Below are 12,914 nucleotides of genomic sequence, written 5' to 3'. Positions count from 1 at the left end.
TGTTTATATATCCAAAACCTGAAACATTCAATTCCATCAGATTTTAATGCATTAGAGGCTTCACATAGTCTTCATAAATGTCTTGCATAGCTGAGGCTGAGAAGAAGGACTGAAGATCTTCGTATGTTCTCAACTCCAGCACCTCAAAGTCGTGAAATCTGAAAATATGTATCACAGTTCATTGTTATTTAAGAGACACATTGTATGAAAATATTTTGGAGAAAAAAGTTGTTCTGTGTAACAATAGTTTTGCTGATTTGAAAAGCTTAAATTCAATCTTAGTTCACTTTCTTAAAACCTTTTCTGTCAAATGACACTGTTAAAGTGCACTAAAAAAAAGCAAGCCACAGAAACCATACACTATACTCCCTTCTCAACATTCAGTCTGCCTGGCACTTAATGAGCTTATGTATTTGTTGAAATATTCTTTTAATCTTGATTTTACATTCACATGAGTGAAAGCACACACACATAGACACACATATCTGAAGAAGAAAGACTAAAGAGGTAGACAACAGAAAAAGCTTGAAAGTTGTTACAAAATGTGTACTATCTTGCACATGAATATTAAGTGCAAAAAGCTCACCTGGTGTGTCCATCAGAAAGAGAAACATCACAAAGAATAGTCATCATGCGCTCTTTGCACGGATGGCCTTTAGAATCAACATCAACAGTGCTTGTGCGGTGTAGCAAAATGTAGTTCTAAAAAATGTGTAAAAAACACATTGAGACAATGATCTTAAGCTGCTGCAATGTCATCTTGACTGGCAAAAATATTATTAGAAACAGATCATTTTGCAATAAGAGAAAAAAATACATTGAATCATGTGGATATGTCACTGCATGAAGAAGTCAACATATTTTTAATATTTTATTTTATTTAAAAACTTTTTATCAATATAAAGCAACTCATAAATAAGAATATTCAAAGTGAATGTCAAATAAGTATAGATGGATTTTTTTTTCTCTATAGCTGATTTTTCTATACCCTCCCCCCTCAAAAAAAGCCCCGTTTTAGCAAGGATGTATGCATGTCAAAGGCAATCCTGACAAACTACATATCTTTACACACATTTATGATGCCATACTAGTGTGCAGCTTATGTAATGCGCTAGAAAACATCTGACTTAAAAAGACAGGACATAGTAAACTGTCTACGAACATGCTTCAGGCATACCTTTACTCTTGCTGCAAGTCCCTGGAGAAGAATAAAGATCAGCTTCTGACATATTATCAGTCGCCCAGTTAGGCACATCGCTTGAATCCATTTCTTAATCTGCTTTGTGTAGGATGTCTTTGAACGCATATGATCCAAACGCAACAGAACCAATCTCTCTAACATTTCTTCACTATGGCTGCTAGGGGCCACAGTACATCCTGAAATAAGTGCTTGAGATCCTGTTTGTGGATCTGAATGCACATTCAGTATCTGTTCATTTGCTTGGGTAATGATGTCCAAGAGTATAGGAAGGCCAATGTTCTGTTCTGCATAGTGACATAAATGTGTCCTTATTTTTGCAATGTTATCTTTGCTGATGGTGTTGCTAAAAATTGAAATTGATGGAGGTGTAGCTGGATACGTGGTAGCAAGTGAGAGACATAATTCTGCATGTACAGGTAATGCTGAGTTGCCCTCCAAAGCTGGCAAAAGTTTGACTCGAACATGCCAGCTCCCATCATTTCCTGAAGCAACATAAAGCAGTAGTTTAAAAAACTAATCGTTTGACTTATACATTTTTATGTCTGTTAAACATTTTTTTTATTTATCTCAGCTGCTTCATTTTCCTCCAAAGTAAATGGATGCAAATATATAAGGATATTAAATAACAGCTTTATTAAAAGACCAGGATTATATGTATACTTGGTCACATAATAATAGCTTAATACATCATTTATACAAATCTCTTTTGAGCTTTGTAAAAATTAATAAAACTTTATATGGTAGAATAGTTATTAAGGACTATTGAGACCAGACATACAGGTTGGTCAGCTGATTTGGTAGGAAAGCGCTTCTTCTCATGCTGTTAGGAAAGATGGAGAGAGGGAGGAAACCAGATCACTGCAGAGAAAATCCACAACAGCTAGTATTGCAGACAAGTATCTCCAATGTCTTGGTAGCATATGGTTATTAAAAATACTCACTTGTCACCATTGCAGTGTAAGGCAACAGGTTCAGACCTGTATGTTACACCTGTTTGCAGGGCTGGCCATCTCTTATTGTGTGAAATCATCTTAAGGTATAAGCGCTTTCCCACTTTTATTTAGGTGATTTGGCACTATGGGGGAAAGGGAAGGGGGAGGAAACTGGAGAAAACTTCAGCCCTTTGGACAGGTCTCGCATACAGAGAATGTCCAGAGATGAGATTTGAACCCTGAATTTCTCATTGTAGTTGTGAGAAGTGAGTGTTTTAACCACTAAACTACTGGGTTTCCCTGATCAAATATGTACCAAGAAACATTTCAATGTATAGAACAACATGAAAGTTGTGCCATAGGTTTTTGCAAAAAGAACAGTGATTAAGGATCCTAAATAGTCTTAAAATATACATTCCACATCTACAAAAAGTATTAAAAAAAAATTATATAAAATAAAAAATAAATACATGAAAAAAAAAAGAAATCAACACTTGGTTTCTATCAGGATAATGCAACTAATCAAACGGCTATCTAAGATATTTTGGCAGAATGTGTACAGTTGCTTCCCTTTTCATGCCAGTCAACTATGATCAAGGGACAAACAAAATCAATCTTGCAAACAGTTTGTAATGCAGACTGGATTTGACTTGACAAACCACCTATGATAAATTAAACTGAATTGGGCCATCTAGTCACTTAAGGGCAGGCATTACTACAAGACAAGAGTGCTGGTAATAAGGCAAAACTTCTCTCTGTGAGTATGCCAACAGACTTGAGAAAAATATGTGTTAAGAAACCAATGCTTAACTTTCTCTGTCAACATAGGTTAGTCATTTGAGGTGGCAACATATATCCCAGGGTAGTAGACAAATCTATACTTTATAACACCAGCAAAGGTCACTCCCAACTGTGACCCCAGCTATCTGTGCTATGTAAAAGATTTAATTCAAAATCAATTTACTGTGTTTGCAGGTCAGGGACGCCAAGAGCCAGCACAGGCTCCAGGACAGACGGGCCCCTTGTAATTATAATCATAAATTATTTTCACAGCATATAGTAATATGCTTAAATTCAATTGTCTAAATGTACATTTCATTCAGTAATGTAATATAGACTGCAAACATTACAACAAGTGCACTAGGACCTGCTTCACTACTTGATAATAGAGTTGTTTACATATAAAAGTGGTTAGTAAATGAGAAAAAATGACATTAAAGGATCAAACTTGTAGTCCCCTGCTCCACAGAAAAAATCCCCAGATTGAGAAATGTTATGGCTGTTAGAGACAAGAAAATCTTTAGATCCATGTACACTTGAGCAAGGGATGACAAAACCAAACCCACCCAATATAATGCATGGAAAACACTTGGGAAGTATAGGATAGATCTTCCTTTCAAACTACACTTTGTTGTGTTAAGGAATTTTGCAGTTAGGAAAATATTAACACATCAATATCCAGAAACATCATGAAAGCACCAATAAGCAGTACTTAAAACTTAAGACATAGATGGCATTGGCAATACTATACAGATAAATAGCACGAATAGATAATATACATGAATAGTGAATGTTGACCCTTCTGTAGGTAATTAGCAAGTTATTGTTTCAGTAAGGGATTACTGCTTGTACTGCATGCTACTCGTCAATCCAGCACAGTGCTTTTCTCTTTCCTATCTCTTCTTCAATCAAATGACTAATGACAAATCACCAACTGTATTTGTCTCAGTGACCAATTTGAACATCAGAAGGTGCTCTAGTCACAAAAGTAAAAGTTAGAAATAAAAATAAGAAATAAAAGTTCGTTGCAAGGTGCAGCATGTCTACAGTGAAGAATATGAACAAATGAAAAGAAAAAGTTTTGGGCATGTGACACACATATATATATATAACAAAACCAAACAAACTTACATCAAGGATATTCACGTGCACACCTACAACATCTCTCACACACACACCACTGACAATTCACCTGAGGCTGGAGCAGCTAAACTGCAGATGGCACAGACCATTTCAGGTGCCCATGGCTTTGACATGTTGACGTGACATAAATTGTATCGTTATTACGTGTGAGGTTATAATAGCTTGAAATATTGACAATGTAATATGTATACACCCATCATTTCACCCTCTCAACATACAATACACATGCTTAGAAGCATTTTACCAGGCAAAACATTGAGTTCTTCTGAGCGGCAGTAAATTGCTTGAAGACACTGCAGCTCGTCGTCTGCCATTGTGTCGCAGTTGCGTCCCTTGCGGAGCCTGCAGGGGAAGTAACTGCAGCTGTCGCGCTCTCTCTAAAGCGAGAGAGCAGACGATCGACTCTCTCTACAGCTTTTGTTCAAACAACGTGGTCCTGTTATTCATCATTCCAAGTGCAAAATCATTTATAAAGAACGAATGTGCATCCCTCCTAACTGAGCTAAGCCAGAGGCGCAGAGAATTTTGAAATGAAGCGACACATTTTTATTGAATGTTCGAGCAGTCGAATTTTCTTTAATATCATTCTTAATGAAAGTGGAGAGACTAAGTTTCTGTCTGAGAAATTTCAGAAAGTATTGAACGCTAATGGAATCTAATCAATATTGTTCAAAGACACATAGAATTTGTTATTACAGCTACAGGTGAGTTATGGACAACGATTTTTCTTTTTTTGAAGTGTTGATCAGTAGATGTGCGTCTTTTTCAACCTCGTGTGCTCTCCAACATGTTTTCTTCAACACAGAAGGGAGGAAGAGTATTTCAGAGTCAATTCACTGTTTAAGAAGATCGTCTTTCGATCCACTGCACAGCTATACCTCCACAGAAAAAAACTTTAATTTCTCCCTGATTTTAATTCGTGAACTTCACCAACTCGATCTCCAGAGAATCGGCAAGTAAAAGAGTCGGACTTGTTGGCCCACACACCTGGGCAAACAGACTCGCAGACAGTGAAAGAAAGCAAGATAAACCACTTCTAGGTGAAGTGAGCACCTAACTGTCTGAGATTACCCGACTCCTGACATTTGGCTTGTTTGTGCGGATCGAAATGGGACGTTGTCCAGTCGACATAGCCGGCTGCTGCAGTCTCAACACAAATAAAATCCTTGTGTGGAAACGCACGCGGCTCAATAAAAGTGTCAAAGATTAGATTATAAGTTGAGAATTCCTACTATTTGTCCACATCATACAATGGCCTGTGTATAGAATATTTTCTTGTGTATATGCTGCTGTCAACTTTAGGAACTTCTGGTTGAAAGAAAAATTGCCATTCTTCCTCCCGAACTGTACTCGACTCTCCATCAGCCCACAGAGCCAGACAGATATATCATCAACTCACCCGTTTGAAGTGTCAACTGACCAGTGGGAGATAAGCAGATGAAATGTGTCAGAGAACAAACAGAAAACCTTCCATGTCCAGCAGCATGGGGCAACAATTTGGGTCCGGTAGTCTTGTGTTTTATTTAGAAACATTTATATTTTGATACAGAGTCTTTCTTAATTCAACCAACACCCCGAGGCACTGGGCTGACCACGTGTGTCTGAGTTCGGGGCAGAATATGCACGGCAACTGTTGTCAAGCACAAAATAAACAATAGTTAGGAAGTAATCAAAGCTGAGGTCTTCTGCATTCAACAACAGATCAACTATATGTCCCTACACTTGTGTTTTCGACATCTGGCATTGTCGCACATCGAGCCGATGTTAGTCCTGAACTTCAACCATGGCGGAGTCTGAGCAGCTGTCCGTGGTCTTTCAATCAATGTTTCTCAAAAACAGTTTTCTTTTTTGCGATTTTGAGCTTTTCTGAGTCTTTAGAGCACAATATTCATTTGCATTCCGCAGGGTTCTTAGACAGGCTCATTCCTCTTTGATTTATGTTCATTCTGCATTTTATCTTTACATTCCTTTGTGGGTTTCTTACAGTTGGACTGGGTTAGTCGCAAAGTTGTGAGAGAGAGAGAGGCGTGTTGAAATATACTGTTGCCGCTGACGACGACGACGATGATCATGATAAATGATGATAATATCTATGTCTGCAATTGTATATTGCTATATAGATTTTCCTATCAGAAATATATGGCTGTTTATTTTTACTATTTTCTCACACGAACACACTCCTAGCGCACTGACTGACATCGATTCATTAACTTACTTTCCACACTCACACTGATCCGTAACTTGTTTACGAGAGGTTACATCACAATCAACAGTTTTCAAAAGAACTCTAGTCACATCTTTATGTTACTTCAAGGTGTTAGCCTGAACTTTCCTCCGGTCTGGAAAGTGTCTGTGTCTGTTATTTGGAGCCCACAGTTTCTTGCTCCAGCCACTTCTTGGTATTCACGTCAAAAGCCTGGCGGCCGGAAATATTCATTATTGAGTAGTCACGCATGCGCGGTCGGTAGTCAAGACGAGAGCGGGTCAACGGCGGGTGGCCACGTGCAAAAGCTCAAGAGGTGGCGACACTGTCTGCAAACTAAGAGAGAGACAGTTAAAGGTGAGATCATAGAACACAAGTCAATACCTTGCTCTGACAGCAGCGGAGGGCAAAGGTGAATAAATCACATTAATTAGCATGATACTTGAGACGTGAGCTCTGCGTCTGTCTGTATTAGGCGCAGTCGTGGAACCTGACAGTTTTACGGTATTTGAAACACGTAATACATCAACTCGAGAAGAGAGCTGGCAAGTAGGTGGGTGTGTAGTGTTGGGTGTGAGTGCGTCTGTGAGTGTTTGTATGTCTGTGAGTGTGTGTGTGAGTGCGTGCGCGCGCACCAATGTTTCCTCTGGGGAACGTGTAAATGTAATGCATCCTTTGAGAGAAGGCTACAAAGGAACATCTGCGAAATAAAATATGTGAACAACAGGAGGCAGTCATCTGCAGAGAGAGGTTCACAGAACTGCTGCTGGGGTTTATTTAGGCGTTGAGCGGAGCGGTGCCATCACCACGTGAGGTCCATTTGTAAACTACTTGCAAAGGGGTTATGGGAGGTGGGGTAGATAGTTTTAGTCTTTTCATCGTTGAACCTCACCAAATTCTCTTTATATCTGATTTGTATGTTTTTCTATCCTTCTTTCCATCTTTGTTTCGACCGCTTTTTCTCTATCAACTTTGTCTTTCTTATTGTCTCTATCTTTCTGTCTGTGACTGATGCTGTTCCCATCTCTTTTTCTCCTCTCTCTCTGCAAGTCTGACTACAAACTCAGGAGCCCTCACATGCAGCACTCATCTCTAAAGAGTTTGAAGTCGGAGATAACATGTATTCATCAAAACCTGTCAAGCTCCACATGTAGAATAATGTAGCTTTTTTGCTCCAGACAGCAAAGCACTTCCATTAAGCTCAGAAGGTAATGCAACTCTTTACCTTTTATAAACAGATATCCACACTAAAAGTCTACATAAGTATATAAAACTGACGAAAGGTCATGCATTTATATTCGAACAGACCACGTGATTCCACTCAACTAGAAGTCTGACCGACATCAAGTCCAAATGCTGCATTCTGCGGGGAGCAGGTTAAAACACTTTTGATGAAACGATTCTGTTAGTGGCCATCTTCATAATTCTAAAATGTTCTTGAAGAAGTCGATCCCCGAATGCTCCTTGATGGATGAGGTCCTGGAGCGGGGCAGTCAGAGACACGTGAGCTCGATATCTGTGTGACGGATCGACAAACGAGCTTTTGATAAACGATTTTTTTGGATTAAAGTTTCTTTTTCTGGGAGTTGTGCCGGTCTTTTGATTCACTAAAAACAACAGTACATTGGCATTACTGCTCAGAAGCAGCTTCTATGAGGATGATAAATTTGTTGAAAACATAAGAAAATTGGGACTTCAAGATGCATAAACGTATAGAAGTACGAGAGAAATAAATAAGTTTGCAATGTTTTGCAGTTTCAGTTGATTTCTGAAAAAGGACTGAGAATGTAGTGTAGAGAAGGTTCAGTGCCCTCGCTAATATCGGCTACTTTGTGACCAGACCTTCTAATGAGTCTGCAGATGGGAATTTAAAACTGGTTGTATGTATCTGCCTACAGAAGAAGTGTTTAACCATTTGAAAATCTAGATAGCAGTGCATAGTTCCAGATGGTTTATATCATTTCCTGTCATTATTATTCGTATATTATTAATCCATTGTGGAGATTTATTTGTTAGCCAATTAACTGTTTGGTGGACTGTACTTCTGTAGGAACTACCAATTTAGTGTAGCCTGATATAGTCCTCTAGTGTTTGCTCAGCCTGATGATGGCACCTGACCATTGCCCTTCTGGTGTTTGCCATGGGAGGTGTGTCCGGACAACGGAGCCAGCTCCCCACAGATCGTTCTGATCGATTTCATCGATTTCCCACAAGCCTTACGAACAACATGAACAGTTTCAGGAAATTATTTACTCTGTTCTGATTCTTTATGACTACATGAGAATCTTATCCTCTTGATGTACAGCTGCAAGGTGCTTTGAAGCCAAGAACAGTAGGAGGCTGGGTCTCTCTGGTTCTAACAGTCTGTGGTCTTGTATCCAGGGTTTGCCCTTTGCTGAGGACTGATGGCACAAGTAGTATCAAGTGTCTGATTACTACACTTCCAACACTTGGTGACAGATAACTGTTGCTTTCTCTTTCTATGATTCCAGTGAAAAGCACTGATGCCTGGCCTCTAACACCTCAATTCCAAACCAATTAATAAAGGTTAGTGTGACCTTCACCTTTCTGTTATGGATTTGAAAATTAACTGTTGTAGACACATTTTGTATTCAGCATGAAATCAAACCAAAAGAAGAATTAATGTGTAAGAAAATATTTGTATTTACAGATAGAGTTCCTTTGATGTTTGGCTGATTAGCCGAGGCGCGTGAACAAACCAAAGCGATCCTGATCGGTCCTTGGAGAACTTGATGAATCACGTGACCTCTTAGCAATGTAAGGTCATGCTGAGACAAGAACCGATCACATTACTTCGCCTTTGCGGTTTCCGATGTTCCAATATTCTTTCTTTCTTCCTTCATTCCTTGGCGGACGAGTTATTTAAAGGCATGTAAACCACAGAACTTCTCAGATGCTTTTTTAAGAAAAAAAAGGGGAAAAACAAAGCCTCACATAAAATAACAAGCAAACAGAAAACCGTGGCTTGCAGAAGTCATCACTGGGACACTTTGATGCAATTTCTAAAGTTTATCAACCTAGAGTATCATTATCTCGCGGTTTCTCATCTTGCTAATTAAGATAAAGGAGTTCTAATGATTAACTAAACTGTCATTTTGTCAAAGCCCGGAGCAATGGCACTTGGCAGGGATGAGAACTCTAAAATTAATGTCAATACAATGGTTATTTTTTATTGGTATTGGAGATATTTCTAGACATTTCTGTGCTGTCTCAAAAAGTATTTTTGTCGCTTGACTGCCTGTGTAACATCCTGTAACAAAGTTCAGGTACAGTGTGCCATTAAATAATTCTGCTTCACTTTTTCTGGGCAAAAGTATCATGTGCCTTTTGTTCATCTCTGCCCTTTAGCAAGTCTTCACAAAATGATGTGATGACAGTTGTCTGTATCCAGCTCTGGCCGCTAGGAGTCAGCACCTAACGAGGAAAAACAAGCTCTTCATCCTGTTCATGAAGCATTACAAAATGTTGCAGCTGTTGAGATTCACACTTGGTGAAGATGACTGGTGACAATAAAGTGAAATCCCTGATTGTCTAGCCGCCTTGTCCCAACTCCATGTGCAGAAGACCTTTGATGGCGGTTGAATTGTTTTGTAGGCTGTCTTTATGTTATTGAAACCTGTCGAAATCAAATTCCTGGTAAGCTTTACAGCTAATACTTGCTGAGTGCATGCACGCAAAACTATACTCTTTGGAATCAGGCATGCAGATGGAGAAGCAAATAAATAAATAACCAATCAACCAAACAAACAAACAAAAATAAAACTCATACCATAAGGTTTTGAAGTTTCTTGTAGATGAAGCACAATTTTACGTAGAGGGCAATGTGTTAATTCAATATTCTTACTAATGAATGCGAATAAACTGCACAATAAAATATAACTGACAGCGATGCAAACACCTCATTTGCATATTCTAGATGACCTTTGACAGCATGAGTTCATGGATGAGACAGCCTTCTCTATCTCATGAAGCGTAGAGGGTATGTTTAGTTCTCCCAGGACAGGGTATTGGGGGATATGACAGGGGGCCACTAAATCAGCTGTTGAAGGCTGGTTACGTGACATGTTGAGCCCACGCTTCCTGGTCTTTGATCTCGCTGGACCATTCCAGCGCAGGGAGCAGCCAGAAAATATCCCATAATACACTGTTTTTCTTTCAAATCCCATTCCGTGAACCCTGTTTTCAATTTCAGGTTTTCTTTTCCAGAAAGAGGTGTGTCCACTTATATTCTCCCTCAGTATCCTTCCTGGAGAAATTACATTTCACTACTTGCTGCAGTGTCCAGGTCGCCACCATCGTCCATCTTCTCTGATTGTCTTTTGTTGTCTAGAGCACAAACATTCCAGTCATCAAAGATGAGTTTCTTCTGGGTTGCTTTTCTTTACATCATTGAATGGCACTGTTGGGATGGTCTGTGAGATGCTGTTGACTGACAGATGCCATCTGAAGGCTCTGTGTCATCTTCCATGTGCGAGATGTCATGACTGTGGTGTTTGCCAGTTAGAAGTCACATTGTGTCATCTGTGTCACAGCCTGTGACCTCGGGGTTACTGTGATGCTGTAGTAGAATGATTTCTGTCGTCAGTAGAAGACATGCGATTTGCGATGATGGAAAGTTAATGATGCCACAACACGCATGCTACAGCACACCACGATCTTCCTTTTTCCTGTCCTGTCAATTGCTTTCCTGCAGATTCCTTCCCCGCCCCTCTCTTCCTTCCTTTCTGGCAGTCTGCTGTTTCCGCCCTCCAATTCAACAATGAATAAATGAATCAATCAGCCAGAGCCCCTGGCTGGGCAGCATCCACGAAAAAAGGAGTGGAGCAGAAGGCAGCTACCCCCGTGGTTGACTTGTCGATGGAGTGTAAAAGCAGATCACGTCGGTTACCCCCGAAAAAAAATACTCCAGCGGTCGACGGTCGGGAGGAAAACTTGTTAACACTTGGCGCCATGTTGCAGTTTCATTAGGTACTAAGTTTTTCCCCCACCAAGCCACGCATGCGCGCAATAGTGATGAGTGCAGAGCCTAAATTGTAGCGTCCTTCTCCACTTTTTATTCCGCTTGTGTCTTAGGGGTCAGGGTCAGAGGGAGGTGAAATACGTGAATGTTTAAAAAGCCTCAACGAATGAGAGAAAGAGAGAGAAAAAAAGGGAAAAATAATTAAGAGAAGAGAAACAGCAAAGAGCGAGAAAACATTTAATGCGAATTTTTTAAAGTAGAGGCTTAAAATATTTTTTTTCAATTTGAATTACTTGGTTTTGAAGAACGTCCTCACATAATATACATTTCAGATCAAATAAGAAATATTGAAATTCTTACCAGGAGTTTGGAGTCATTTGAAATACCTCTCCAAATTTCCAAACGCAGGCTGAATGAAGGAGGTTGGTCGGTTAGGGGATTGGTGAGATCGGAGCCTGTCATTCAGTATTATCAGTTGCGAAAACAGAGTAGGATGGATTTGATGTTTGTCTGACTTTCACGTCTGAAATGACCACGATGTCTCTTGACCCTCTATGACCAGGTCATAGGTCATTGTCCAGTAGTGCGTCTGGAGCCATGTGTGGTCCTTCCGAGACCCTCCCAACACTCGCCATGCTAACTTCCCTGACCTCTGCTCCTGCACGTCACTAAGTGATGTCATCACGTGACTCCTGATGTCATCCCGCCATCTTCCTGTACTAGCCATCGGGTCGAAGATTTTTTTTTTTCGAAAGGATGTGTATGGATACAGAATCTAAGCCCAACTTAATATACTTATACCGATATACTTAACAGAAAAATACAGTAAGTGAAAGTATAGGAACTGATGTTACATTGCCTACAACTGTTTACTGGATACCAATATCTTAATTTTAGTATTTTATGAAATTATATGATGAAATCTTGTTGGAAGTTTTTCCACCTTATTTTTTTTTATTCTTCTTTTACATTTCTGAAACTTTTTTCTTGCAGACTAGAATCAAATTTCGCAGAGAGAAAACCAGGGAGATTTTGGTTAACCTTCATCAGTTTAAATTATTTATCTAGGATTTGAGTGGATATAGTGTTCACTAGTCTTGCCTAATGCCTGTCAATAAATCAACAAAGGTTTAGCGGCAGTGATGCACCGAGCGCTTATGGCAACCAGGATGAACGAAAGAAAATCCTCCCCCTTTTACCATTGGTTAAAATATTTTTTTAGAAGAGAAATCAATGAAAAATGCTTTTTATAACTTAGGCAACATAAAATGATTTTAACCTAAATAGATGATTCTTGTGAAAATGTCAACTAATCAATTATTAATAGACCGAAATATGTTTTAAGAAGCATTTTTATTTACATTTAGCAAGTGAACATTATTTTTTTCCCTCCGTCGTGCACGGTGCAGCTGTCAATTCTATTCTTCACTCCATCGCTGCAGGTGCACTTCAAGACCATCCGGAATGGCTCAGATAATTTGTGCAGATATCAATATCAGGGAAAATGTTTCTATTCTGTAAATTGCAGCATCCTTGCAGCACACCTGTTTGTAAAACATCTGTGTGTACAACGTAGACACCCAGCAACTGTCGACTGATTTCTCTTCTGTCAATGAACGATACTTGGCGGGAAAAGGGGGACAACTGAGTGAACTACAGGACAGGAAGTGAGCT

The 12,914-nt window shown here is 39.4% G+C and overlaps 1 protein-coding gene across 1 annotated transcript; it reads right to left on the bottom strand.

Moving 5' to 3' along the window:
- Nucleotides 1-26: 26 nt before the first annotated feature.
- LOC112574480 (RWD domain-containing protein 3-like) lies at nucleotides 27-4,393 on the bottom strand. The gene is made up of 4 exons (XM_025255584.1): nucleotides 4,301-4,393; nucleotides 1,178-1,683; nucleotides 587-702; nucleotides 27-158 (listed from the first exon to the last, which is right to left on the bottom strand). Exons 1-4 carry the CDS (start codon nucleotides 4,368-4,370, stop codon nucleotides 44-46), a joined length of 807 nt encoding a protein of 268 aa, XP_025111369.1. The 5' UTR covers nucleotides 4,371-4,393; the 3' UTR covers nucleotides 27-43.
- Nucleotides 4,394-12,914: the final 8,521 nt, after the last annotated feature.

The sequence above is a fragment of the Pomacea canaliculata genome, linkage group LG10, assembly GCF_003073045.1.
Source record: "Pomacea canaliculata isolate SZHN2017 linkage group LG10, ASM307304v1, whole genome shotgun sequence".
Lineage (NCBI taxonomy): Eukaryota > Metazoa > Mollusca > Gastropoda > Architaenioglossa > Ampullariidae > Pomacea > Pomacea canaliculata.
The sequence above is the reverse complement of the archived record's forward strand: the minus strand, read 5'-3'. Positions and strand labels throughout refer to the sequence as shown.

Bases quoted from the DNA above. Each gene is read 5' to 3' on its own strand.
- LOC112574480 (XM_025255584.1), bottom strand. From the start codon at position 4,370: ATGGCAGACGACGAGCTGCAGTGTCTTCAAGCAATTTACTGCCGCTCA. The intron at 703-1,177 runs GTATGCCTGAAG...CACATTTTTTAG, and splicing joins GACTTGCAGCAAGAGTAAAG to AACTACATTTTGCTACACCG. The intron at 159-586 runs GTGAGCTTTTTG...ACATATTTTCAG, and splicing joins CTTTCTGATGGACACACCAG to ATTTCACGACTTTGAGGTGC.